Raw genomic sequence first — 27,905 nt, 5'->3', positions numbered from 1 at the left:
TATTTTTCTTTAAGATTTTATTTTCTTTGACAAATTTTCTATAGCTTCTTCTGTGATGGTATCATCTTCTTCAATATTCACTTTGACCTTCTTGCCAATGAGATTGGCAATGCATTCAGGGGGATATCCTTTTGGTTCACCCACCTTCACTGTGAGCATATCCATTGTCAGTATGGTACCTTCAGGAATCCTCACTTTGGCCACCACTGATTTACCCAGCTGTAAACAAAACAGAAAGAGCGAGTGTCTTAATACTTGTAGTCACAATTAAGTGATGACCTTTCAAAAGGATAGAGAGATTGTTTTCTTGATTGCCATTTTTAAAGTTCAATTATATTTTAAGCTCCAAATTCTTTCCTAACCTTCCACCCCACTCATTAAGAAAGCAAGAAAAACAGAACCTATTACAAACAAGGATAGTCAAGAAAAACAAATTCCCATTTTATCAAGATCCCAAAAGAATTATGTCTCACTGGCAAATTGCCTTCTGTGGGGGGTGGGGGTGGGGGGAGGAAAGTAAGATTAGGGGAAAAATTGTAAAACTCAAAATAAATAAAATCTTTAATAAAAAAAGAAAAGAAAAACTAAAATAAAATAAAATAAACTCCCAAAGAACAAAAAAGAATTATGTCTCAACATGTATTCTGAGTTCACCAGCTCTGTATATATAATTTGAGATCTGGTGCTGCTAGGTTCCCTTCCTTTGTATTTTTTTTCCCCACTGATTTCCTGTGATATTTTTCACCTTTGTTCCTCTGGATTAATTTGGCTATTTTTTTCCTACCTGTAGAGTAATTCTTTGGAAGTATGATTGAATAAATTAATTTAGGCAGTGTCATAAATTTTATTAAATTGGCTTCACCTACCCATAAAAAAAAAAACTATTGTTTCTTCACTTATTTCAATCTATCTATTTGGGAAAAGAGTTTTTGGTAATTGTATTCATATAGCTCCCATAGTGTGTCTTGGCAGACAAACTCCCAAGTATTTTATACTATTTATTACAGTTAGCTTTTCTGCTTGATTCTGTTCATAAAATATAAAAATGTTAATGACTTGTGTGTTTATTTAATATCCTGCAATTTAAAGTTGTTAGTTGCTTCAATTTATTTTTTAGTTGATTCTGTGTGTTCTAATTAAATATATAATATGCAGAAAAGTGATTATTTTGTTACCTCTTTGTCTATGCTTGTTCCATCAATGCCTTTATCTTTTCTTATTGCTATAATTAGCATTTCTAACATCATATCAAATAATATGTGATGATGGATTTTCCTTGCTTTTCTTTTGATATTACAGGGGAAAAGCCTTTTTGGAGTATTCCTATCACAGATAATGCTGATTATTACTGGCTTTAGCTAAATATCACTAATCATTTTAAGGAAAGCTCAATATACTCCTTTGCTTTCATGTGTTTTTAACAAGAATAGGTGTTACATCTTATTAAAAAAGCTTTTTTTTCTGAATCTGTTGCTATAAACATAAGATTTTTTCTGTTTTTTTGATGCTGATATGGTTAACTATGTGTATAGTTTTCCTAATGTTGAAATCAGCCTTGAATTCCTAGTATAAATTTGGTCTGATCACAATGTATTTTTTGATACAAAGTGTCATCTCCTTGCTAAAATTTTATTTAAAGTGTTTGCATTAATATTCACTAAGTATATAGGTCTAAAGGTCTATTTTTTTTTGTTTTGACTCTCATTTAGGGTATTAAGGAATGTGATAGATCTTTTCTCATTTTTTTAAAGTTAATATAGTATTAGAATTAACTGGGAAGGGGCGGCTAGGTGGCGCAGTGGATAAAGCACCAGCCCTGGAGTCAGGAGTACCTGGGTTCAAATTCGGTCTGAGAACACTTAATAATTACCTAGCTTTGTGGCCTTAACCCCATCTGCCTTGCAAAAACTTAAAAAAAAAAAAAAAAGAATTAACTGGGAGAATTTGTTCACAAATCTATCTTGTCCTTTATTTCCTCTTGTAGTTGATCTATAGTTTGTTCAATTTCTTTTTCTAAGATAATTGAATGAAAGTTCTTCAATAGTTATGAAAAACAGTAATTTTTTTAGTTAGCAAAAGGCTTATATGCTAGTTTGAAATTTTCTTCTAATTTTCATAATTTCTATTTTGATATTTAAAAGTTTGATTTGTTGGTTTTCTACATTTTTAGTTGCATAATTTATTGATATGCTCTTATGTATAAATAAGCATTTAGAGATAAAAAAATTTCCTCTAAGTACCACTTTGATTAAATCCCCCAAATATAGATTATGTTGTCTCATTGTTGCCATTATCTCTAAATGAAATCATTGTTTCTCTGATGTATTTTTGACCCAAATGTTCTTCAGAATTGTTATTTAGTCTGTTTTGTTTGTTTTTTTGTGAGGCAATTGAGATTAAGTGATTTGCTCAGTCATACTGCTAATGTCAAGTGACAGAGGCTATTCAGGTCCTCCTGATTCCAGGGACAGTGCTCTTATCCACTGTGGCACCTTGCTGCCCCTGTTCAATTAATTTTTAATCTTTGTTTCAAAGGTTCTTTATTGAATATAAATATACTGTACTATGATCAGAAAAAGATTTTTTGTTTTTGCATTTGTTTGTGAGGTTTTAAATGCCCTTAATTCATGGTCAATTTTTGTGAAGGTTTCATCATTGATGAAAAGTAGATTTTCACTTTCCAAATCTACTCTAGAGGTCTATCATATCTACTTTTCTAAAATTCTATTTAGATCCTGAATTTCTTTTTTTTAGGGGTATAAGGTTCCCCCACTATTATAATTTTACTATTTCTTTCTATAAATCATTTAACTTTTCATTCAGGAATTTATGTGCTATGCCATTTGGTGTATGACTGATATTTATATTAAGTCACTGTGGTATTTATTAGCACAATACAGTTTCCCTGTTTGTTTTTTACATAGGTCTACTTTTCTTTATCTGAGATTATGATTTTATCCTCTTTTTTAAAACTGCATCTTAAATAATAGATTCTCTTCCAGCTTCTTTCTAACTCTGTAAATATTTGTTTTTCTTTCTGTATATATATATATATATATATATATATATATATATATATATATACACACATGTATAGCTATAGATATATATAGTCTTTCCTCCTGAAGGAAGTTCAGATGAGCTGATTTAAGTGTTTCTCACTCCCTCCTCCTTTTTTATAGACTTCTACATGTGAATTTCAAGGGAGATAATTTTTTCCTTTCTCTTCTCTCTTCCCCCAGTGTATGACTCTCCCCTTTCCATTTTTTTTTTTAGGTTTTTGCAAGGCAAATGGGGTTAAATGGCTTGCCCAAGGCCACACAGCTAGGTAATTATTAAGTGTCTGAGACTGGATTTGAACCCAGGTACTCCTGACTCCAAGGCTGGTGCCTTATCCACTATGCCACCTAGCCGCCCCATTCCCCTTTCCATTCTTCTTTTAAGATTCTTAAAACATTACTTCCAGACCTTCTATGATCCCTGATGACTACTCTACTCTGAGAATACACATTTCCCCCATATAAGAACATAAACAGTTTAACCTTGTTTAGTCCTTGTTTAATTGCAGGCTCATATTTACCTTTTTTATGCTTCTCTTAATTCTTGTATTTATTCATTCTGATCTTTTATTAGGAATGTTTGGAAATCTATTTCACTGAAGATCCATTTTCTCCCCTCTAGGATTATTTGGAGGGAATGTTATCCTTGGTTGAAAGTCCAGATCTTTTGTCTTGGGGAGTATCATATCCCAAGCTCTCCATTATTTTTAAAGTGATGGTTGCTAAATCTTCTGTGATCATGACTGTAGTTCCTTAGTACTTGAACATTCTTTCTCTCTGGTTGTTTATAGTATTTTTTCTTTGACATAGGAGCCCTTGGATTTGGGCTGTAATATTTCTGGACATTTTTATTTTGAGGCTTCTTTCATGGTGTAACTGATGAATTCTTTCCATTTCCATTTCTACTTTTCCTTCTAGCTCTAAGAGATCTAGGAAGTTTTGTTTCTTTGAAGATAATGTCTAAGCAAATTATTTTTGGGGGGTGCCTTGGCTTTTAGGTAGTCTAACTGATTCTTTTTCTTTTGGCAAGGCAATGGGGGGTTAAGTGACTTGCCCAAGGTCACACTTGCCCAAGGAAGTATTAAGTGTTTGAGGCCACATTTAAATTCAGGTCCTCCTGACTCCAGGGCTGGTGCTCTATCGACTGTGCCACTTAGCTGTCCCAGTCCAATTGAGTCTTAAATTACTTCTTGAATCATTTTCTAGGGTTGCTGTTTTTGCTTTGGATACCTCCTATTTCCTTCTATTTTTTCAATCTTTTACTTTGTTTTAGATATTTCTTGATGTTTCGTGGAGACATCCTGTACCTCTAGCTCTCACTTTTTTTTTGTTTTTAAAAATTTATTTATTTACACATTACTAAAATAGTCTTGTAATAATCTCCCCTCCCCCCACAAAAATAGAAAAACCTCATGAAAGATAAAGTGAGAGAAAAAGGAAGAAAAAAATAATACTTCAGTCTGTATTCAGGTTCCATCAGCTCTATCTCTGGGATGGATTGCACTATTTATCATAAGTCCATCAGACAAGTTGCTTCCATATTTTTTCCCCACAGTTGCTATTGCTAATTGTATTTCCCTCCATCCATTCCTCCCCACTCCCATTTATTCTATTCTCTCTCTCTCCTTTCACTTTGTCCCTCCTCAAAAGTGTGTGGGGCAACCACATGGCGCAGAGTATAGAGCACTGGCCCTGGGGTCAGGAGGACCTAAGCCCAAATTGTGTCCCAGATGCCCAAAACCACCCAATCCTACCACCTTGCAAAAAACAAAAAAAGTATGTTGTATCTGACCACCCTTTCCCATGCTCTTCCCTCTGCTCTATCATCTACCCCCCCCCTTCCCCTACCCCTCCCTCCCATCCCCTTCCTCTCATTTTCCTCTAGGGTAAGACAGATTTACCCTAGTGAGTGTGTATGTTGCTTCCTCTCTGAGCCATTTCCAATGAGAATGAAGGCTCACTCATTCCCCTTCACCTTCCCCCACTTCCATTCCACTGAAAAAGCTTTTTCTTGACTCTATCATCTCACTTGGTTTTTTTTTATTTGTTTGTTTTTAGGTTTTTGCAAGGCAAATGGAGTTAAGTGGCTTGCTCAAGGTCACACAGCTAGGTAATTATTAAGTGTCAGAGGCCAGATTTGAACTCAGATAGTCCTGACTCCAGGGCCAGTGCTCTATCCACTGTGCCACCTAGCCACCCTCACTTGGTTTTTAAATTCATGTTTAAGCTTTAAAAATAATCCCCAATTGGGGTAGCTGGGTTGGCTTAGGCTGCAAGATTTCAGTGCTTCCAAGGCTGTTGGCTACCCTCCTGGGCCAAGCTCTGCCAGTTCTTGATCTGGGTTTGAGTATGTTGGCTTGTCCCTGATTGGGAATTTCAATACACTGCTTGGACTCAGCCACAATCAGCCTACTTGGAATCTCAGGTCTACCCTCTTGTCCCTCAAGTTCAACCTGAGACTATGTAGTAGGGAAGAGAGCCACCAGGGTACTTGGTCTCCATTTTCAGTGCCTGGCTATCAGAATGCTCCCCACATGGTGGGTCTCTGGCTGGACCCTGTCCTCAGTTGTTTATCGACCTTGCTATCTCCTTAGGTAACTTAAACTAGAATAATGACTGTGGCTTTCTTGGAATTTACTAAGATTCTGTCCTAGTACATTTTCTAGAGCCTGGAGAAGATGGTTTGGTCAGGTAGCTAGGCTGTATTTCTTCTACATTATACCATCTTTACTCTTCCACCTCTTTAGTTGTTAGAAAAAAATGTTTGGTAAGAGATACAGAAAGGATAGAGTAGTATTTATAATACCAATATTGAAGGGAGGTCATCAGAATAGGAAGGGCAAAAATTACAAAAGAAGGGGACTTGAGGAGCAGAGAGGTCAAGAGACAAGATATCCCAACTACCTGCTCCATTATCAGTCCTGGTACTTACACCAGCAGGTCTGGGTACTAAGATCTTATTAAAATTTGTATATATAGCCTACATTTCTAAATCAAACTCATGATTTAAAAAGATTATTCTTAACAATATGAAAGGGCCTTAGAAGTTTTCTACTCTAGACCCTTCCAAAAGGAGTTAACATCTGGATGCATTCTATTATCAGGACCCCCTTCTCAACTCCCCTCCACTCTCTTCTCTCATGCTTGCATTAATGGAATTCTGTTTCTTCACTGCACTCTAATCTCCGAATAAGCAGTTTTAGATGGCTTGTGCTTTAACACAGAATAACAATAAAGAGCTCACCTTCTCATTGCAGGCCACCTCACAAGGCAGGAGATGCTTGACTGGTGATCCCAAGGCTCTTTCTACCAAGCGGACAGCTTTCACCAACTCTGTTAATTCCCCTGGCTCCAGCGATGCCTGATGGTCACTCCCTTTCCAAGTTTTGTCCAGAGTCACATGACGTTCTAGTACCTTAGCCCCTAGAGCGACTGCAGCAACCGAGACCATGATGCCGGTTTCATGCCCAGAATATCCTATGGGGATGTCAGGGAATGCTTTCTGGTATTCCTTTAACACAGAGGAAAAAATGGGAGAAGCAGAGAAGAGATGCTGGAGAGAAATGCATCGTAAGAATGCTTCTGGTGTCTAAATCACCATCAATGCTATCAGAATTATAAAGGATAATCATGCTATAAGGCCTAGGTTTAACCAACTTTAACTTCTACTTGAAGTGATATATGGGGGTGGGGGACCAGAGCTAGTTCCTGAAAGCCAATTACTAACATTTCAGAGCGAGTACATAACACTTCAGAAATTGACAAATGCTACAGAAATCAGGACAGGATTTAATATTTTATGTATTATTTAAACCTAGAGTGGTAGAGAAAATATTAATTCAAATTAAATTTCATGATCATTTATATTTTTCTTTTCTGGAGAGCCAGTTGTCAAAAATTTATCAGCATGTCCCTGGTTAAATCTATATATCTAGTTATCTCTATCTCTACCAATTATGTACATCTAACTATCTATGATATCCTTATAAGAATTAATCTGGCATCAAGACCCTTCTCATAAAACTACTTTTAGAGCAAAAATCTTTTGTTGATGCCTTTTGTGTTTTCTTCAGTAATTTCAATATTTTCCCCCTTGTTTGAAACCTCCCCTGCATCTGATGATGTATTTAATATCCTCCTCCCACCAGTATTAATCCAGACATATTTTACTGTCTGTTTACCCAACTTCTTTTGGCTTTTTTGCTTACTCAGAGTTTGACTTCCTTTTAGTAAATCTTTCCTTTACGTTGCTGTCATCATTGTATACTTTGTCACAGCCAAGTCTGTTTCATTGTCTTTGCCTCATTTCAAACAAATTATCCCATGTTTGTCTGAATTCCTCAAATTCAGCATTTTTTACTGCACAATGATATTCCGTTACAGTCACATATGAGTTTTTTTAAAAATGCAAGAGCACCCATTTTGATTCCAGTTCTCTGCTTCCTCTAAGAGTTCTGCTATGAATATATTTATACATTAGACTTGTATTTCTGTCTTTGACATCCTTGGGGAATAAGCCCAATAATGGGGTTGCTTGGCCAATGAGAATGGAGAACTACTTCTTGTGACTTTTGTATTGACAGTACATCCAGGGAACCTTATTTTTTTTTTTAAATTCATAATCCCTCCAATTTGGCACTACTCCCATTCCTTGTTATCTGCCAATATGCAAGGCCTGAAGTGATACCTTTAAATGGTTTAAAATTTGTATTTATCATATGATTCAGAGAATATCTTAATGTGGTTGTTAATAGAATATAATTCTTCTTTGGAAAACTTTTTATTCCCCCGGTTTGATAGCTTACCTCTCGAGGACTGAAGGTCACATAGCTGGCAATTTTCTGAGCGGGGCCATGACCCCAAGACTGCTGGCTTTAAGATTGGCTTTCTTTATTTCATCACAACTGCCTCCAGTAAACTTCTACTAACCTTAGTAATTATAATTTACCTCTGGGAGCACTCTCTTTTAACACCCCTTCAGACTGAAAAAAAAAACACTCCATGAAGATAAGAAATGAATCTTCATACACCTCCAAGTCTCCTGTTACTATTAGGGAAAATAGGAGAGGCAAGGGACACTTGTCTGATTTTGAAGGGGAAAAGAACTATGTTCAAATCCTTCAAGGTTGAATCAATTGTCAAGGTCACAGAGGGAGGGAGTGGCAAAGCCAGATCACTCTTGACTTCAGATTCTAAAATCTTTTCAATGATCATATTCTCTGCTTTAGGAAGATCACTCTCTGGCAGCAGCATAGAGAATGAAAGGCAAGGTGGGGAGCCTATGGCCACAATAGAGATGGGATCCTGAACAATGGGAATGGGAAGGAAGGGAGAGGTGGGAGGAGGTCTTGAAGAGGGAACTGAAATGAGGAAGCTGCACCAGTATTTCCAGCTTGACCACTCTGGGCAGGCCAGCAGCCTTGGACCACACCCCATTCCTCTAGAAATCTGAAAGGCAGAGAACTATAGGCCTAGCATGCCTGCACCCTGTGAACCACGGGGGGTAAAAAGCTCTATTTTGAATAGCCCCAAGCCAGTTTCTGATCCTCTAAACATTTCTGCCCTAAGATTCATGGAAGAGGTTGTAGTAGGAGGCTGCCAGTCTTTAACTCAAATCAATCTATCCTCAACTAGCTGCTGGGATCCTTGTCTTAACAGCAATGGTCTTTAGCAATAATGATTTTTTTAAAGATTTTTTTTTCCAGTGTCTATAACATCCATAATCTCTGACCCAGAAATTTTGTTGCTAGGCACATACACTAAGGAGATCAGAGAGAAAGAGCAAGACCTTATAGATGCCAAAATATTCACAGTAGCAAAGAACTGGAAACAAAGTAGATTCCTGTCCCCTAAGGAATGGTTAATAAAATCATGGATGCTATAGATTTGTTATCGAACCACAGAAAATAATGTGAATTCAGAGAAGCGTCTAATGAGGAATAGGGAAAAATCTGTTTGGAAATGAAGGCAATATAAAAACAAAAGAGATTAATAAAAAACTTAAAAAGAGAGAAAGAAGAGAAACTTTCCCCAATTTAAGATAATGCCCTAAAATTATCGTATTACATGTTCTATTCTTCTCAAAATTTCAGTTATCAGTATACATTATTCCAGCTACTTAAGTAACTGGCAAAAATTAACCTTAGAGAGGTATCTGACTAGAAATAAGAATGGAGTAAAGTTTTTTAAACTACATTAACAATAATGATACCTGCATTCAATCTGATCAGGGAAATCAGTAGCAAATACTAAGGTTAAATTTCAAATTTACTTTAAAGGAATGTATCTTGTTACAGCTATTTTGAAGTGGTAACTTACTGAGAAACCTTGAAAGTCTGAGATCTTATTACATACAAATAGTGAATTAGTATTTTATGCATACAAAATCCTGTGCTTGATAGAGTGGATACCTGGATCAATTACTTACCGTAATTACACGGAGGTTGACATCTTCAGGGAGCAGTGGGTAGGCACTGGTACACTGCAGAATGCAGAAATTTGGGTTTATAGGTTTCACAATATTGTAGACTTGCCTCATTGTGTCCATGGACTGCATTCCACTGGAAATCACCATCGGACGACCTTATTAACAGAAAAATCAATGTGGTCACTCTTCTCTAGTTTCATTTCATTTTCTCAATGAGAACACAGATTTTTCTAGACATTTTGGAAAATTAAAGTTGATTAAATTTACATGGCAGAGAAATTCATAGTAGAAAAGAATGGTCAGAACCTCCCCTTCAAGGGGGTATTGGGGAGGAAAAAGTATATAAAAAAAAGACCTGTTTTTTCACTGATGTGAGAAGCTTCTTCTGAAGTTTATACTGTGAAGTGTTGCCTAAAGAACCAGACCTCTCCATGGTCTCTAAGCCAGTATGTGTTACAAATTAGGACTAAATTAACCCCATGGTTTCCTAACTCCCAGGCTGGCCTTCTGTCCACTATTTGACATCATCCCTCATTTAAAATCTGAAAATTGTCTAAATGAAATGACTTTCAGTAGTGGGTGTTTTTTTTTTGAAGGGAAAAAATTATACACGATCCCAAGTTTTCTTCTTCTCAACAAATAACAGTTTTTGTCTTGTGTGTATCTTCTCATTTAATCTTCAATCGAGAAGGAGAAGGAACCTTGGAAACCATGGATAATTCAAATCCTCATTTTTATAGATAAGGAACCTGAGAAGCTATTGGACTTACCTAAAATTGTAGACCAAATTAATGGTAGTGGGGAGAGTTGAATCCAAATGCTCTTAAACCCCAGAGTTACATGGTGCTTTTTGCTATTTTTTTTTTAGATTTTTTTTTTCAAGGCAATGGGGTTAAGTGGCTTGCCCAAGACCACACAGCTAGGTAATTATTAAGTGTCTGAGGTCAGATTTGAACCCAGGTACTCCTGACTCCAGGGCCGGTGCTCTATCCACTGCGCCACCTAGCCGCCCCAGGCTTTTTGCTATTTCCTCAATGCTGTCTGATTATTCCCATTTCCCAGATTAGGAAACAGAGCCCCAGAGAAGTTCAGTGATTTGTCCAGGGTCACACTTCCAATCCAGCACTTCCCCTATCCATTCGCAGCCTCCTCCACCAAATATGAGGGATAGGAACACTTAAATGATTAAGATGAGGACCCTACAGTTAACCTTCACATTTCCCTACCATAAAAAGGCTGAGTACCTAGGAGAGCAAATTCAACACTCACCTTTCTTGGCTGTCTTCTCCAGATAAGGAAAATTGTTTGTGTCTCCAGATCCAACTTTGAAAAATGGAACATTCAATTCATCCAGAAACTCAACTGCCATCTACAAAACAGAAGAGGGAGCAGTTTTTATAATCCACATGGGGCCTTAACCCTGATGAAAACAGGGTCATCTGTCAAAACAAGAAGCTTGCTCTTGCTCAGAGCTTCTTAAACCAAGGGCCATTAACTTAAGACTTTAAAAAAAAGTCTTCTTAAATGGTTTCATTTACAATCCTATGTATTTTATCTAAAAAGTACAATAAAGACGGTCCCAAATCAGAAAGTGAATACAACTGTTCCTCCACCAGATTACACTGAGTCTACAGCATGCTTGTCAGGTTTCTGTTCTAGTTTAGAGAATATTTTTCTTTACCAATCTGTACATCCCCTCCCCATGACTAGTTCTTGTACATACAGAAGATATTGAAAAGAAATGCCTTTTAAATTGAACATAATGGGTGTTTAATAAATTTTCGCTGAATTAAGTTGAATAGGTATGGAAATAAGATAATATCACACACACACACACACACACACACACAAACACACACAGAGCCATCAACCTTACTTTGAACTGAAGGAAAAACCTAATTCCTTCTTTTGAAAAAAAAAACCCTAATTTATTTGTGATATCATGTGTAGCTCTAATGGAGAAATATCTCCATCTTGTGGGCTTTTAGGAGACAGACACCAAATACAGCTTCTTTAACCAAGGGCAAGTCATCAATCAGAATTAACTAGAAAACCGTAGGCCCCAAAACACTCTGTTGGTTATAGCCTATGTATATGATTATGTCACCCCAAAATTAAGGTGCAGAAGACACTCTGAAAATTAAAAGCAACAGGTGTGAAAATAAAGTCACAGGATTATATAACTCAATGACAAATTCAAAAGTATTTTAAAATTACATTAAAAAAAATCTAAAACTCTCCAAGAACAAAATAATGAAAAACACTACTGTTAGATAAGTTGTCCTGGGAAGCTCACCATGTTGGAAAAATTTTCCATAACAAGCCTAGTTAATGACAGTTCTGCCTCTGACCCTTGAAAGATTAGTCTCTGTGAGCTCCCAAAGGACAGAGACTTTTTGGTGGTTGTTGTGCCTTGTGTTGTCTTCCAGTCCTTGCTACACAGTCAGTGCTTAATCAAGGTTTGAATGACTTACAGCTAAGCCTGGAGAAAGCTGGAAGGGTCCTTGGAGTCTATCTAGTCCAACCACCACCTTTCACAGAAGAGAAAAATGAGGCCAGAAGGGGGTATGGCTTGGCCAAGGTCATTATAACAAACGTTAGAGGCAGGATTTGAATTTAAGTCCTATGACTGCACACAGCCTTTCTGCTGAACCAATCTATTTCAGTGAAGGGGAATGGTCACCCGAAGAAATTAGAAACCCTTGAAGTATTTGTAGGGCACTGAGAATATGAAAATGGAAAAAATAATGCAGTCCCCTGTGGTTAAAAGAGGGGTTATGGTATCTACACAGATATCTAGAATGAAAAAGGTAGAATTATAAGAGTGGAGGAGAAATAAAGACAAAAGCACCCTAGGGCTAACACAGAGCAATCATTCAGGCCTAGCTCCTCATTTTTACAGGTGAGAAAACCTTGGCCCAGAGCCTGCCCAAGACCTCACTAATAGTAGTCCATGGGGTAGCAGTCCCTGGTTTTGTAACCAGACGCTCTGAGGGCAGAGCTAATCGTGTTTCTACTGTGACATCTGTGCACAACCTCTGCTGCTCACCTGCCTACTTTACCTGCTGGGGGGAAAAAAGTGTGTGGGTGTGTCCATACTCACATACACACAAAGGGATAAGCACTATGTGTGCACATACATACAAAGTGCGCATACACATGTGTATCTACATAGATATATATAGGCATCTACATATATTGTGCATAGGTACCTGTATATGTCTGCACACACAAAGTAACCTTGGAGGGGAATGCACCAATAACTGGGCCGGGGAACAGAAGAAGAAAAGGCTTTATGCAGAAGGCAGAGCTTGAGCAAGGTCCCAAAGATCCAGGGATCTCAGGAGAAGATGGATGGTTCTGCAGAGGAGCTTTCCAGGTATGAGGCATGGCCAAAGCAAAGTCAATGAGCCAAGGAACAGCAAGGTGGCCAGTACGGCTGGACTATCTGAAGAGAGCATCAAGTTGTGAAGTTTTAATGAATGAATGAGGTCTTTGCTAAGCACTTATATACAAAGCACTCTGTGCTAGCTGCTGGGGATAAAAATTAAAAAGAGAGACAGGCCCTGATCTCAAGAAGATAATTCTCTTATTCTAAATGGCAAGAGTCTTTATATCTGAACTTAAAGATAACAAGGACCCATTAATGTTATTGATTTTATTTTAGATCCTTCCTGTAAGTGTGCAATGCTATATTATATTCTATAAATTTTTATGGATGTTAAATTTTCCTTGAAATATTATAGTTTGATGAAAGTGACAATTTCAGAGAAATCTGGAAAGACTTATATGAATGGATGTAAAATAAACAGAATCAGGACACAACACTGTAAACACTCTGAAAGTCTCATAGCTTCAAACAATGCAATGATCACCCACCCACCCAGAGGAATGCTAGCCACTTCCCTGATATAGAGGTGATGGACATATGATGCAAAATGTGACCTGCAATCCTGGACATAGTCAATCTGGGAGTTTACTTGGACTATCCATTGTTATTGCAAGGTTTTGTTGGGGGTTTTTTCAATTGGGAAGGGAGTTAGATAAGAGAAGGGACCTCAAGAATAGACATTCTCCCCATTCCCCAAAAAAGATAATAGAACAAAACTAGAAAGAATCAAAGACAAACATGATAGCTTTGAAAATTACACACTGGGGGTGGCTAGGTGACTCAGTGGATAGAGCACTGCCCTGGAGTCAGGAGGACCTGAGTTTGAATCCTACCTCAGACACTTAATAATTACCTAGCTGTGTGGCCTTGGGTAAGCCACTTAACCCCATAACCTTGCAAAAAAGAAAGAAAGAAAGAAAATTACACATTGAATTTATTATCTATTATTTTTTAAAAAGCAAGTTCAACATAATTTGTATAAGGAAATATTTGACTGATTTTATATGCAGAATAAAAAAGTAGAAAAATACTGTTCTAGTTTCTCAAAAAATCACTTGCTCAATTTCTAAATCCTGCTTAATTTCCTCTTTCAACAAGCACAAATAAATCATTTTTGAACATAAGTCTAAAAAGTTAACCTTTCTATAAAAAACAAGAAGAATAATAACAGTTTGTTTTATTTGATAGGTAGCTGTTTATTGGTTTGAGGAAAGTTTTAAGATGTGGCAACTAAGCCCTGAAGGAAGAACATTATTTCAAAAAGCAGAAAGGAGGATAGATCACATTCCAGGCAAAGTAAACAAGTGATGTCAAAACCCCAGGGCAAGAGAGTACAGAAAGAAATTGTGTAACAGAGGTGGAGAATAGCCTGGGTAAATGGGTAAAGGAGACAAAGGTAGAGAAAAAAAAGATTGGAAAGTTAAATGAAGGCAATCAGGGGAAGGCCTTCAGGGCTGAGCTAAGGGGATTGTGGTTAACCCTAGGTGCCAGTAGGAAGCCAATGATGAAGCATCAGATCTCAGGAGAGATCTGATTTTATACAACAGTTGGACCCATATCTTAGGGGGATTTTGGAAACTGTGTGAAGGATGGATGGCAGCTGGAAAGAGACTGGAGGCCAGGGATGAGTTAGGAGGATGTAAAAGTATCTGGTAAGAGGTGATGAAAGTCTGAAATAGGGATATAAACATGTAAATGGAGAAGAGGGGCTGGTATTATCCATAGAACAAGACAAATGATTAAAATCAGATGATATTCTAAGGATAGGTCAGAGAAGAGGGGGAATGGTGGTAATGATCAGAAACTAAAAGTTGGGACAGAGAAGATGAAGAGGGTAAGAGGATTTTCTGGATACCTACCATGTTTGAAGAAGGGACACATGGATCAGAATTTTTAAAATTCTAACCTTGTCACCCACCTGGTCATTCATCCATAGTACCAGCAAGCCTAATCTTCTACCCTAGAGTTGAATCTTTCTAAATACTTTATCTCACTAATAAAAACATGAGTAAGAAACAAGGACTAGCTAAATTTTCTATTTGTATCCTCCACACTTAGCACCATGATGATCACATAGTAATAATAAATAAATGCTTCCCTATTCCATTCTATGTATAGCAATGTCTTTATGGGAAAATAAGTTTATAAATATAATTTGGTCTGCCTGGAGACCAAAAGGAAAATTGTTCCATCCCTGGGCCTAAAAGAGGAAGATTTAGAGCTGGAAACAACCTTGAAAATCATCTAATGCAATCTCCTCATCTAATTAATGTCCAAAGAAGTTAAATAAATGTCTACCCTGTAGCCAAACCAAACAAAAAAAGTAGCAGAGCTGAGATCCAAACTCAGATCTCAATGCCCTATCCAGAGTCAGATGACTTGGACTTTGCTACTTAGCTACAAGATCATGGGCAGATCCTAATTAGCAGCATGACTTTGAGCAGATCAAGTCCCTGGACCTGATTTTTTTTTTTCTATATAATTAAAGGGCTGGACCAGATGAGAAATTCTTAACCTGGGGGTCTGACAATTTGTTTTTGAATATTTCAACAACTCTATTTCAATATAATTTGCTTCCTTTGCAATCATGCATTTTACTTTATACACTTAGAAATATAATGCTGAGAAGGTATACATAAGATACCCCAAACTGCCAAAGGGATCCCTGGCACAAGAAAGGGTAAGAACCCCCGGGGACAGATGATTTCCGAGATCCCTTCCAGATTGAACATTCTAGAACTCTAAAAATAACTTCTGTCTGGTACAGGAATGAAGCAGGAGATTAAGAGGTCTCACTCAGGGTGCTATGGATAGTCAGCCAACAAGAGTGATAAAATAAAAACTAAAAAACAATCCCTGCCCTCAAGGAGGTCATACTCTAATGGAGAAGTTAGCATTCAAATAACTATAAATAAGATAAAGACAAGATGAAATGGAGATAATTAACAGAAGGAGGGCACTAGCATAATGGGAGATGAAATACTGAAATATTTAGTGTTGTGGACCAAACGTAGGGGTACTTTTCAGACTGAGCTAGCTCCAGTCACCCCCTTTCTTTTTTCCTGCCAACTCTAGCAACCCAACTGCCCATCTTGCTTTTTCATTTTGACCAAACATGTTGCTTTCAAAGAGAGCTTCTCCCCTCAACAAGCCTTTATTAAACACCAAATAAACACAAGCATTTATTAAACACCAATTGTGGACCAGGTGCTGTGCATAAGAGACAAAAAGCACCATGATAACTATCCTCAAAGAATTTACATTCTTTTTTGGGGGGAAATCTCACACTAAAGAATCAAATACAAAATATGCACTAAGTAATTTTGGGAGATGAAAGAACTAAGATAGGATTCTGGTAGAGTTGTCACTTGGGTTGGATTGTTAAGGAAACTAATAATAAATAATAAAAAAAACGACAATAGCTGTTCTAGCTAACAGTTAAAGAGAGCTTGCCATAGTAGACCAGGCCCTGTGCTAAGCACTTTTTAGTCTCAGACTTACTATCTCGGCTGATAGGTTGGTGCTATTATTTTCTCCATTTTACAGATGAAGATACTGAGACAACCAGAGCCTGAGTGACTTGCCCAGGGTGCCACAGCTAGGAAGTGTCTGATGTCAGATGTGAATCCAAGTATTTCTGACTCCAGGCCAGAAGCTCTATCCACTGCACTAACTCTGTACCCCAAAAAAGGGGTGAGGAGGAAGTTCATTCCAGGATCTGGAGGTTGGGAAGAAGGCATGGGAAATGGAAGATGGAATGCTATGATTGAGGAATGGCAAACAGACCAGTTTGGAGAGTTATGTGCTGGAACCAGACTGTTAAGGACTTTTCCCATAGAAAAGTCTTTATCTTATCTGTAAATTTAAAAGAGGGGGGCCACTGGAATTTAGTGAACAAGGAGAATGATGTGGTCGGGCATGTGGAAACATACAGAATGTCTCCCTGGCAGTCGTGGGAAAGAAAATTAGAGATGGGAGAGCGGTTAAGAAAATAATGTCATGTAGGCTTGGGCAAGCCACTTAACCCCATTTGCCTTGCAAAAACCTAAAAAAAAAAAAAAGAAAATAATGTCACAGTCCAGGCAAGAAGGGACAAAGGTCTGAAGTAGGGCAGAAGTTGATGGGAGTGGGGCAAAGAGGAAAAAATCCAAAATAATATACTTAACTGGACATCTGATTGGAGAAAAGGATGAAGGAGAGGGAAGAGCTTCAGCTGGACCCCAAAGTTGTGAACTTGGATGAACAGAGGCAAGTTCTAAGGAAGAGAAGGCCTTTGGGAAGTGGCAATGAGGTCTGTTTTGGACCTGTTGAGTCTTGAGATCCAGATGCCAGCTTCTAAAAGATCTGAGAATCATCTCCCTAAAGGTGATGGCTGAAGGTGGAAGATAATGAGGAAGGGGGAGGGGAGGGGAGGGGAGGAGGGGAGGAGGGGAGGAGGAGGGGAGGAGGGGAGGAGAGGAGAGGAGAGGAGAGGAGGAGAGGAGGAGAGGAGGAGAGGAGGAGAGGAGGAGAGGAGGAGAGGAGGAGAGGAGGAGAGGAGGAGAGGAGGAGAGGAGGAGAGGAGGAGAGGAGGAGAGGAGGAGAGGAGGAGAGGAGGAGAGGAGGAGAGGAGAGGAGAGGAGAGGAGAGGAGAGGAGAGGAGAGGAGAGGAGAGGAGAGGAGAGAGAAAGAGAGAGAGAGAGAAAGAGAGAGAGAGAGAAAGAGAGAAAGAGAAAGAGAGAGAAAGAGAGAGAGAGAAGGGGGTCAGAAATCTAGAGGATGGGCAATGGAGAAGAAAGTGCCAATCTAGGATTTAGAGAACCAGGAGAAGGAAGGAGCATGAAGATCCAGGGAGGAGAGAGTGTCTAGGAGGAGGGGGTGTGAACCACAGACCACAGACCACAGACCACAGACCACAGACCAGAATATAAGCCTCAGTTATTTCTCCAACTCTCCAGGCCCTCAAGCAAATTCAAGACCAAGACTCATCCCAAATCTTTTATTTTCTCAATTAAAAACAGAAAGCTATAAATAAGTGCCATGGACAGGTCTATACTAAAGGGCAGAGGAAAACCCAGGCAGAGTTTCCAAAGCATTTCTTTCTCTGAACTCAAAGTAAGGTTTCCAACCTTCTTTTATCATGAAAGCAACACACTTTTAGGGAATGTCATAGCAAGGATGTTTTAATAAGCTTATATTTTGGCATACCTTGGTTATTAACCCAGGGTAATAACAAGGAATACGGTTCTGGGAGTATAGGGGAGGTGGGGGACAGAGAAAGGAAGTAGGAAAGAAGGCAAAAAGGAGGAGGGGGAAGGGAGTGGGAAGGGAGAGAAGAGGAAGAAGACCAGAGTGTGTTGTCATCTTACTTTACATTCAAAATTGTCAAAGTCAGCAGTTCTCAAAGTGTGGTTCGGAGGCCCCAGAGGAGGATAATCAACAAAACAATAAACCAAGCCCTGATCTGCAACATTTGTCAACTTTTGAGGTGTAAATGCTTACACTGAAAATTTAACAATCTGTCTCTGAGGGCTCAAATTAATGTCAGCATACCTCTGCTTGAGGGTCCTGAGATCCTTTTACAAAACTAGTTATCCCTTCCACTTTGTGACTTTAAGTTTTGATATATCTTGGGTCAACATAAAAAATTAAATGGGAATTTGGGGAGGGGGAGCTTTGCAGAAGCCACAGACAACACACAAAGGCCAGCAGATGACACAGAACCTATGACCAAATACTTCACCCAAATTTTACCACCAGATATTGTAAACATCGCATAAAGAGTAAAGAAAAAAAAGTCAGACTTATTCTCTGGTACAAAGGGAGAGCCAAAAAGTTTTATGCAGATTTTCCAGATCATCAGGGGGCCACACCCTTAACCCCAGTGATATGGAAGGGATAACTACGTTCAAAATGATACCAGGACATTTTAACATCTATTAATAGTCAATACCAATCATATATATCCCACATAAAGGAAAGCTCTTTGGGGGAAGGAAGAAGGGTCCTCAATAAATTTTAGAGTATGAAGTCCTGAGACCAAAAAAAATTTGAGAACTACTGGTTTAAGGAAATCTTCTAGAGACCAAAAATACTTCACTCAAAAATTGTGATTTTCCAGTGAAGTATATACCTGGCTTTTTTTTCAATTGCTTTTCTTTGGACCCAAAATTATATAGCACCTAAGCATTAAGCTGGCAAAAGCAGCTGAGGAACAGGATATGACAGGGAGGGCAAGGATGAGAAGGATCAACAATTAATTGCTTGTCTCTTGATGAGGAAGTAGAAGCCTGGTAAATAATCCAAGTGGACACAAAGCCAGAACCACCCTAGACTGACGGATGTGGGCCCAACCCACTGAACATGACTTGCTTCTTCCATAAAGGGCTCTTATGAATGTCTTTTACAACTTCATGTTGATTATTACAAATGGCTATAAAATGGAGCATAAAGAACAAACAGGATGAGGCGGCGAATCGAAGCCAGGGCATTAACCTGACTCCTCCGAGATCAGAATGTTACATTTTCCATTTGAATATAACACCTCAGAAACTGAGAAATGAGGGCTTGAGTTAGTGTTTTGTTGATTGCTTAGACTTAAGACATCAATGGAGAAAATGTTAATTTTAAATTAAACTTAAGTATATTGTACATACATTTTCCTCCCAGAAGTTAAGCCATTCAACATGATCAGCACACAACTACTCTCAAGGATCCCCAAACCACATCGTGACTATTTTGAATGAAAAATAATGATGACAACACAGTCAATCCCCAATAATCCTGTTAGGTTCAGGAACATCCCTTTTCAGTGTGAGTGAACTGCCACCCAGGGTGGTCACTGGTAACTCAGAACTAAGGAATTGAGTCATATCTCTCACACTTATTAGCATGTGATTGATCACAAGTAGAACTTGTTTGGTCTCCATTCAATAACATCCCTGCTCCCATTTATTAGACAAGAGGTCTAAGTCCCTGTCCCTCTAACCTTAGTAAATTATAACTAAAATGTTTAGCAAAATTACTAAAAAATACAATACCTCATAGTGTTAATATGTGGTTTTCTAAGTCAATATTCTGCCTATTGAGTTGGACACCACCACCTGAGAATATTCTGGTTTGCAAATCTCTAATGAACTTTTTGTGTAATATTATCTATTCTACTTATCTTCCTGTAGGCTTGTAAGTTATGTGAAGGCACTGAGTGATCTCATCTGATCCTCAGAGTCCTCATCTATCAAATGGGCAGTATTTACAGGCACCACTCACAAAGTTGTTGGAAAGAATGCTTTGTAAAACTTTATTATAAATGCTGTTGCTATTGTTATGATTATCAATTAAATTTTATCATTCAGCCATTCAGTCAGGTCCAACCTTTCATGATCCCAAGGATCATGTTTTGTCCGGGAGGCTTTTTTTGGCAAGGTTTTTGGAGTGGTTTCTCACTGCCTTCTTTAGTGGAGTGAGGCAAAGAGAAATTAAGTGACTTGCCCAGGATCACACAGTAGGTAAGAGTCTTAGGCTGAATTTGAACTCAGGTCTTCCTAACTCCAGGAGTCAATCTACTTCATTACCTAGTTCCCTCTATTAATCAAATAGCTTTAAATCTTGGTTTGTAAACAGAAAGGCTTTCAAGAGAAGGGAAAGGAATCACAGAATCATGGAATTTGGAGGTTCAAGAATCTCAGTCTTCATCTTGACCAACACATATAATGTACTCAGTGAGTGGTCATCCAACCTCTATCTGCAAGGAGGAGACCAGGATCTCTCAAGGGAGTCCCTTCTATTTTTGGACAATTCCAATTAGAACATTTTTTTCTAACACCAAGCCCAAATCTGCTTCTTTTGCAACTTCATCATCCCTGGGGAAGGAGGAAGGGGAAGGAGAAGGAGGAAGGAGACTAACCCCTGACCCATGTGACAGCCTGGAAAACAGCTATCAAGTTCCCCTCTCTGGGATCTTTCCTTCCCCAGTGAAATAATCTTCACAGGAAAGAAACTCAAAATGACTTGCCATCTGGTTACCTTCCCCTGGATCCACTCTAGTTTTCAATATCCTTAACTATAGTACACATAACTGAACTATGGTCAAAATTAAGGAGAATTCTACCTAGATGAGGGGGTATGTGGGTGAGGTAGGTGGGATAGTGGATAGAGCATTGGGCCTGCAGACAAGACAACCTGAGTCCAAGTCTGGGCCCAAATACTTACTAGCTGTGTGACCCTAAGGAGATCACATAACCCTATTTACCTCAGTTTCCCCATCTGGAAAATAAGTGGAAAATAAGCTAGAGAAGGAAATGGCAAACCACTCCAAACCAAACCAAACCAAACCAAAAAAAAAAATCCATTTGGGGTCACAAAGAGTTGAATGCAATAAAACAACTGAATAACATGTTGGGATGAAGAAATAAGTTACATATATCTATATCTATATCTATCTATCTATCTATCTATCTATCTATCTATCTATCTATCTATCTATATAAAACTAAGAGCCACAGAGCTTAAGCAATAGGCACATGTCTCGTTAGGCATATGAATTCAACCAGAAATGAGCCAGTGAGCTCGGAAAAAGTTCAAATCACCTGGGTGACTGTTGCATGGCCTAGGATCACTTCTCCACCCATTCCTTCTCCATTGGCTCTTTTGAGGATAATAGTCAATGTACTCAAATTTCCAAATCCTTGTTCCTGAGGCTGGTGGGTTGTGCAGTGGATAGTGCTGGGCTTTGAGTCAGGAAAATCAGAGTTCAAATCCAACCTCAGATACGTCCTAACTGTATGAACTAACTGTATTTGATCCTCTCTCAGGTTCAGCTCTGTCATCTGTAAAATAGGGATAATGATATCTTCTCCCTACCAGGATTATAAGGATCAAATAAGATCATAGTTGGAAATCACTTTGAAAACCTTAAAAAGCTATTGGAGGGGTGGCTAGGTGGCACAGTGGATGGAGCACCGGCCCTGGAGTCATGAGTTCAAATCTGGCCTCAGACAATAATTACCTAGCTGTGTGACCTTAGGCAAGCCACTTTAACCCCACTGTCTTGTGAAAACCTAAAAAAAAGTTATCTGAATGCTGGCTATTATTATTATTTTTATTATATAGATGGGAAGGAAGGATAGAAAGACAAAGGTACACAACTCAGCATCTAAACACTATAGTTCCAGCTATAGATCTATGATCTGAAAAGCCTTTGCTGAGAATCTGTTTCTCATCTGTAAAACAAGGGAACTGGAACAGTATTTCTGCTACAGGAGGCCTGGGAAGAAGGTACTGCTTCTCTGGTACATAAGTTTACTTTCTTTTTTTAATCTGACCTTTACATCACAGTCAGGTTTGACTCCCATCTCCCTCTCTCCCTCATTCAGCAGGACCCTCAGAGTCTCTCCTTTTTAACAACAAAAAAAGCAATGAAACAAACCCAAAAACAACATATGCCACCTCCCTATAGTTTCCCACCTGTCTAATGAAAACAGTGGTGACTATTCCTTCCTTCAGGGTCAAGATTGGTCATTAGAATTATTCAGTCCTGCCTGTCAATTCACACACACACACACATATATCTGGAGACTGGGGACAGCAAAGGGCCTCTTCAGTGTTTACAACCCTGGCTGTTGGAGAAGATGCAGTTTTGTTACACTAATTCCAGAAGGACCAAAATGTAAGAATACTTGAAAGAAGCAGAACTGTATCAACTGATGGAGGGTATTTTTTTAAAATCCATAAAGAAAACAGAGGGAGAATTACAACATTCGCTGTTGTTGAGTCATTTCAAGCATTTCAGTCTCTTTGTGGCCCCATTTGGAGTTTTCTTGGCAAAGACACTGAAGTGAAGTCTTTGCCATTTCCTTTTTCTGGCTCATTTTACAGATAAGAAAACTGAGGCAAATAGACAGCAAGTAAGTGTCTGAGGCCAAATCTGAACTCAAATCTTCCTGACTCCAAACCCAGAGCTCTAACCAATGTGGCACCTAGTTATCTGATAATCTATACTACAAAGTAAAACTTATGTGCCTGGCCCTTCTAGTGCTATTAATAAGGACATTCTGAGGGAGGTAAATCTATGTGTCCCTGAGCAGATGTGGCTCTAGTATGAATCTCCTAGAACTCTTTCTAATGCAGAGTAGCAAACTTCTATATAGTTGGGCTTATAGGCTATTTCCTTGTGGATATCATCGATGTTATTCCCACCTCTTAAAAGTCTGACTTACTGGTTCCTAGCATCCAGAGTCCACTAGTCTATGACTTTCAGTTAGCAGGAGTATTTTGGACAGGGTCCAGTGTCTACACAGCAAAAGAATAGATATTTGTTCCTGCCTGACCCACCCTTCACCCCTCACTGCCAGCTGCTCTCTCTGCATATTTCCTTGACTAAGACATACTCAAGCTGGGGTGGGGGCAGTAAGGGGTTGGGGAGTCACAGTGGAGAGATTTAGGATCTAGATCCATATGGAAAGCAACTAGGTTTCTTGCTGTCCCCGTTACCACATGGAAGTGGTGATTGAGGAAAGGAATTGTCTAACCTCATCCATTCCAGAGGCAGTGAAGAAAATTCCAATTTCCTCAGCATATTTCTGTAATTCCCTGTATTGGTCATGGCTGAATTCGAGGTAGCGTTTGTGCTCTCCGTAGGTTTTCCCCCAGGAGTGTTTAGAAGTGTAAGGTCGCTCCAAAGCCCGACGATTGAACTTATGTTCCAGTTCACTCTTCTGAAATTTGGCACAGTCAGCTCCACACTCCTGAAAGACACATTAGAATAGCTTGATGAGTGAGACTCTCATTCTGATTTCTCTAATCCCAAAGAAACTTAAAAAAGACAAATATATTTGAAAACATAAATTGAATTTGAGGTTAAAAAATATAATCTAAGGACAGATGTTCACACTGTACAGTCAAGACTATTGGAATGGGGCAATAGTAGAAAGGACATTTCATTAGGAATTAGAGCCTATAATTAACCCTATGACAAAGGCAATTAGATGACTCAGTGGATAGAGCTGACCCTGGAATCAGGAAGACCTGAGTTCAAATGTGACCTCAAGACACTAATTATGGGATCACGGGAAAATCACTTAATCTTTTTGTCTTAATCCATTGGAGAAGGAAATGGCAAACCACTCCAGTATCTTTAACAAGAAAACTCATTGGGTATGCTATGGTCCACGGGGTCACGAAGAAGTGGACATAATAACAAGTTGTATGCAAGGAGCCAGTAGTGAGCGTTCCCTTTCCTCTTCTCTAGTTTTCTTCACCCACTCGTCCCCTACCTGGCTCAGACCCCACTGAAGCATCAGGGCTGCTCACACTGCTTGAATGAGATGGGAGTCGTTCACCACAAATGGAAGGCCACCAGGTTTCACTCTCTGGCCCACAACTAATACCCTCTTCAGGCCTCTTGGAACCGTCATGATAATCTACCAATGTATCTTCAGCACTCTTGGACCTTGACATCCATGCTTCTTGGTCTTTAGAACAAGGGGTTGCTAACCTGAGTTCCACAGAACCCCTAAGGGATACAGGATAGATTTTAAAGGGGGAGAAGGGATCTATAAACTCAGATGGGAAAATAAAAGGTACATCTTTATTTCTACTAACCTCTTCCTGAAACATAAGCATTTCCTTCAATTATTTAAAAATATTATTCTGATATTTAGTTTTGATATTTCTATTCTAAACATTCATATTGAAAACTTATTCTAAAAACAGAAATCACTTGTTCAATGCTTTTTTTCATTCATTCTTTCAATCATTTGCTCTCCTACTTTAACAGATCAGGCAACTGAGGCAGAGAGGTGAGATTACTTGCCCAAAATCATCAAAGCCTGCAAATTTGTTTCCCATATCCAGGATTCAAAGGGAGAAATGTGAGTTCTTACAGTTAGACACAGACAATGTAATTAGACAGATTATAAATCCTTCAGTTTAAGTTTCATTTGTAATCTAAAATCTAAAATGGTGGTATAAATGACATCTTGGAGATTACTTGCCCAAAGCCTTTATACTACAATTTCGTTTCCCATATCCAGGATTCAAAGGGAGAAAACTGAGTTCTTACAATCAGACCCAAGCAATCTAATTGGGTAGATTTTAAATTCTTCAGCTTAAGTTTCATTTGTAACCAAAAATCTAAAATGCTGGTATAAATGACATCTTGGACATAAACCTATTCTGCTCTCACCCCAGGACCTAACTATCTTGTATTTATCTATTTTGGGTGGGATATATGTATGTAATTATTGACTTTATATATTTATGCCATATTCAGAGAACCAAAGAAACCTTTCTGGATTGATGCTCTAAAGAGAGAGTTTATGGAAAGCTCCCTTTTTTAATATGTTGTCTTTTCCCCATTAAAATGTAAGCTCCTTGAAGGCAGAGACCATCTATCTTTTTGCTTGTATTCCCAGAGTTTAGCGCAAGAACTAGGACATAGAAATCACTAAAAAAATTATTGACTTGAGAGGGAAGTTTCTCAGATGTATGTCCAGGCCATCCACCTAGAAGAACACACATACTAACTGCTTTAAATGGAGAAATGGTTTCAGCTGAACTAAACAAAACCAAGAGTACTGAACATGAAGGCTTCCCAAAACTCCCAGTGAAATCAGGTGACTCTCCTTCACTCAGAGTAAAACTAGGAGAGAATATCGGCAAGACTGGGACAGTAAGCTCTGAATTAAAGTCACACAGCTTAGAGGTTGTTTTTGTATTACTGGTTACGCCAGGTCATTCATAAACTGAGATCGTGTTGGAGTGGGGAGAAGCCTTAGCATAATTAGAGTCGAGGGATCTGCAGGTAAGGCCAAGAGACCCGGGGGTCTGCGCCCTCAGCTTGCTGCTCTTTCCCAAGGTAACCCTGGCTCTCCTACTAGGTTTAGGAGAGTCTGTGATTCTCCCCAGTAGATTTCCTTCCACGCCTCCTCTAATACATAGTGTTCATTGTTCTTGACCCAAGGTTTCTGGGGTGGTGGTGGTGTGTGTCAGTGTCAGTGTCTGTACGTGTCAGTGCCAGTGTTTGTATGTGTCAGTGTCTGTACGTGTCAGTGCCAGTGTCTGTACACGTTAGTGCCAGTGTCAGTGTCAGCATCTGTACGTGTCAGCATCTGTACGTGTCAGTGTCAGTGTCTGTACGTGTCAGTGTCAGTGTCTGTATGTGTCAGTGTCTGTACGTGTCAGTATCTGTACGTGTCAGTGACAGTGTCTGTACGTGTCACTGTCAGTGTCTGTGTGCGTCAGTGTCAGTTTCAGCATCTGTACGTGTCAGTGTCTGTATCTGTATGTCAGTGTCAGTGACTGTACGTGTCAGTGTCTGTATCTGTACGTGTCAGTGTCTGTATCTGTATTTCAGTGTCAATGACTGTCAATGTCAGTGTCTGTATGTGTCAGTGTCAGTGTCTGTACGTGTCAGTGCCAGTGTCTGTATGCATCAGTGTCAGTGCCTGTATGTGTCAGTGCCAGTGTCAGTGTCAGCATCTGTATGTGTCAGTGTATGTACATGTCAGTGTATGTATCTGTATGCCAGCGTCAGTGATTGTATGTGCCAGTGTCTGTACATGTCAGTGTTTGTACATGTCAGTGTCTCTAAGTGTCAGTGTCTGTACATGTTAGTGTCAATGTCTGTACACATCAGTATCTGTATGTATCAGTGTCTTGTAGCTGTATCTGTCAGTGTCTGTACATGTCAGTGTCAGTGACTACATGACAGTGTCTGTATCTGTATGTCAGTGTCAGTGACTGTACATGTTGGTGTCAGTCTCAGCGTCTGTCTGTGTCAGTCTCAGCATCTGTATGTCAGTGTCTGTATGTGTCAGTGTCTGTATGTCAGCGTCTGTGTCAGTGTCTGTATGTGTCAGTGCCTAGACATGTCAGTGTCTGTACGTGTCAGTGTTAGTGTCCATACGTGTCAGTGTCTATATATGTCAGTGTCAGTGTCTGTATATGTCAGTGTCTGTACATGCCAGCATCAGCATCTGTACATGTCAGCATCTGTATGTGTCAGTGTCAGTCTGTATGTATCAGTGTCTATATCTATATGTGAGTGTCAGTGTCTATACATGTGTCAGTGTCTGTATCTGTCGGTGCCAGTGTCTGTACGCATCAGTGTCAGTGTCTGTACATGTCAGCGTCTGTATCTGTAAGTGTCAGTGTCTATATGTATCAATGTCTATATGTGCCAGTGTAAGTGTCTATACATGTCAGCATCTGTACATGTCAGTGTCTATACATGTAAGCGTCTATACGAGTCAGTGTCTATACATGCCAGCATCTGTACGTGTCAGTGTCTATACATGTCAGTGTCAGCATCTGTACATGTCAGTGTCTATACATGTCAGCATCTGTACATGTCAGTGTCTATACACGTCAGCGTCTATGTGTCAGTGTCAGTGTCTGTACATGTCAGTGTCTATACATGTCAGCGTCTGTACATGTCAGTGTCAGCGTCTGTACATGTCAGCGTCTGTACATGTCAGTGTCTATACGTGTCAGTGTGTGTACATGTCAGTGTCTATACGTGTCAGTGTCCCCTTCTCAGAAGACCGTTGTTAAAGACATATAATACAATACAAAAGGAACGAACTCTATGGAAATACACTTAGTAACATATTAAAAGACACAGACCAACCTGTGACAGCCCTCAAAAACTCATTCCCTCAGGGCCCTCAGCGGAACAACAAGGTCCGGGCGCCCAGGCTGAGCCCCGGCTTTAGTCTCCACCCTCCGGGAAGCTTTCCGGAGGCGACCCCGCTCCTTCTCCCAAGCCCCTCTTCCCGGCGGCCCGAGGCCGCTCCACCTGGCCTGTCCAGCCCAGCCCACTTTCCGGGGCAGAGCTGCCCCTCCAGTCCGCTACCTTCGCCATCCGGATCATGCGCTTGGCCACGTCCATATCGCCCTGGTGGTTCTGCCCGATCTCGGCAATGATGAAGCAGGGATGGTCCCCCCCGACCCAGCGGCCGGGGCACAGCTCCAGCTCCAGCGGCATCGTGGGGCTCCCCTGCACTTTAAACCCGTGCCGCCGCCGCCGCCGCCGCCGCTTCCGGGGCTC

The 27,905-nt window shown here is 39.5% G+C and overlaps 1 protein-coding gene across 2 annotated transcripts; it reads right to left on the bottom strand.

Moving 5' to 3' along the window:
• Positions 1-27,905, bottom strand: NANS (N-acetylneuraminate synthase). Of its 2 annotated transcripts, XM_074208294.1 has the most exons (7): positions 27,711-27,905; positions 23,386-23,601; positions 21,445-21,684; positions 10,756-10,855; positions 9,487-9,641; positions 6,304-6,570; positions 1-219 (listed from the first exon to the last, which is right to left on the bottom strand). In XM_074208294.1, exons 1-7 carry the CDS (start codon positions 27,840-27,842, stop codon positions 10-12), a joined length of 1,320 nt encoding a protein of 439 aa, XP_074064395.1. In that variant the 5' UTR covers positions 27,843-27,905; the 3' UTR covers positions 1-9. The 2 variants fall into 2 exon arrangements, with proteins under 2 accessions (XP_074064395.1, XP_074064396.1); XM_074208295.1 differs by lacking the exon at positions 21,445-21,684 and having other exon boundaries at positions 27,711-27,898.

Source organism: Macrotis lagotis, chromosome X (genome assembly GCF_037893015.1).
Source record: "Macrotis lagotis isolate mMagLag1 chromosome X, bilby.v1.9.chrom.fasta, whole genome shotgun sequence".
Taxonomy (NCBI): Eukaryota; Metazoa; Chordata; class Mammalia; order Peramelemorphia; family Peramelidae; genus Macrotis; species Macrotis lagotis.
The sequence above is the reverse complement of the archived record's forward strand: the minus strand, read 5'-3'. Positions and strand labels throughout refer to the sequence as shown.

Excerpts from the sequence above, each read along its gene's own strand:
- NANS (XM_074208294.1), bottom strand. The coding sequence starts at position 27,842 with ATGCCGCTGGAGCTGGAGCTGTGCCCCGGCCGCTGGGTCGGGGGGGAC. Across the intron at positions 23,602-27,710 it reads GCATGATCCGGATGGCGAAG|GAGTGTGGAGCTGACTGTGC; the intron begins GTAGCGGACTGG and ends TGTGTCTTTCAG. Across the intron at positions 10,856-21,444 it reads GCCATGCAACAGTCACCCAG|ATGGCAGTTGAGTTTCTGGA; the intron begins GTGATTTGAACT and ends TCTGTTTTGTAG.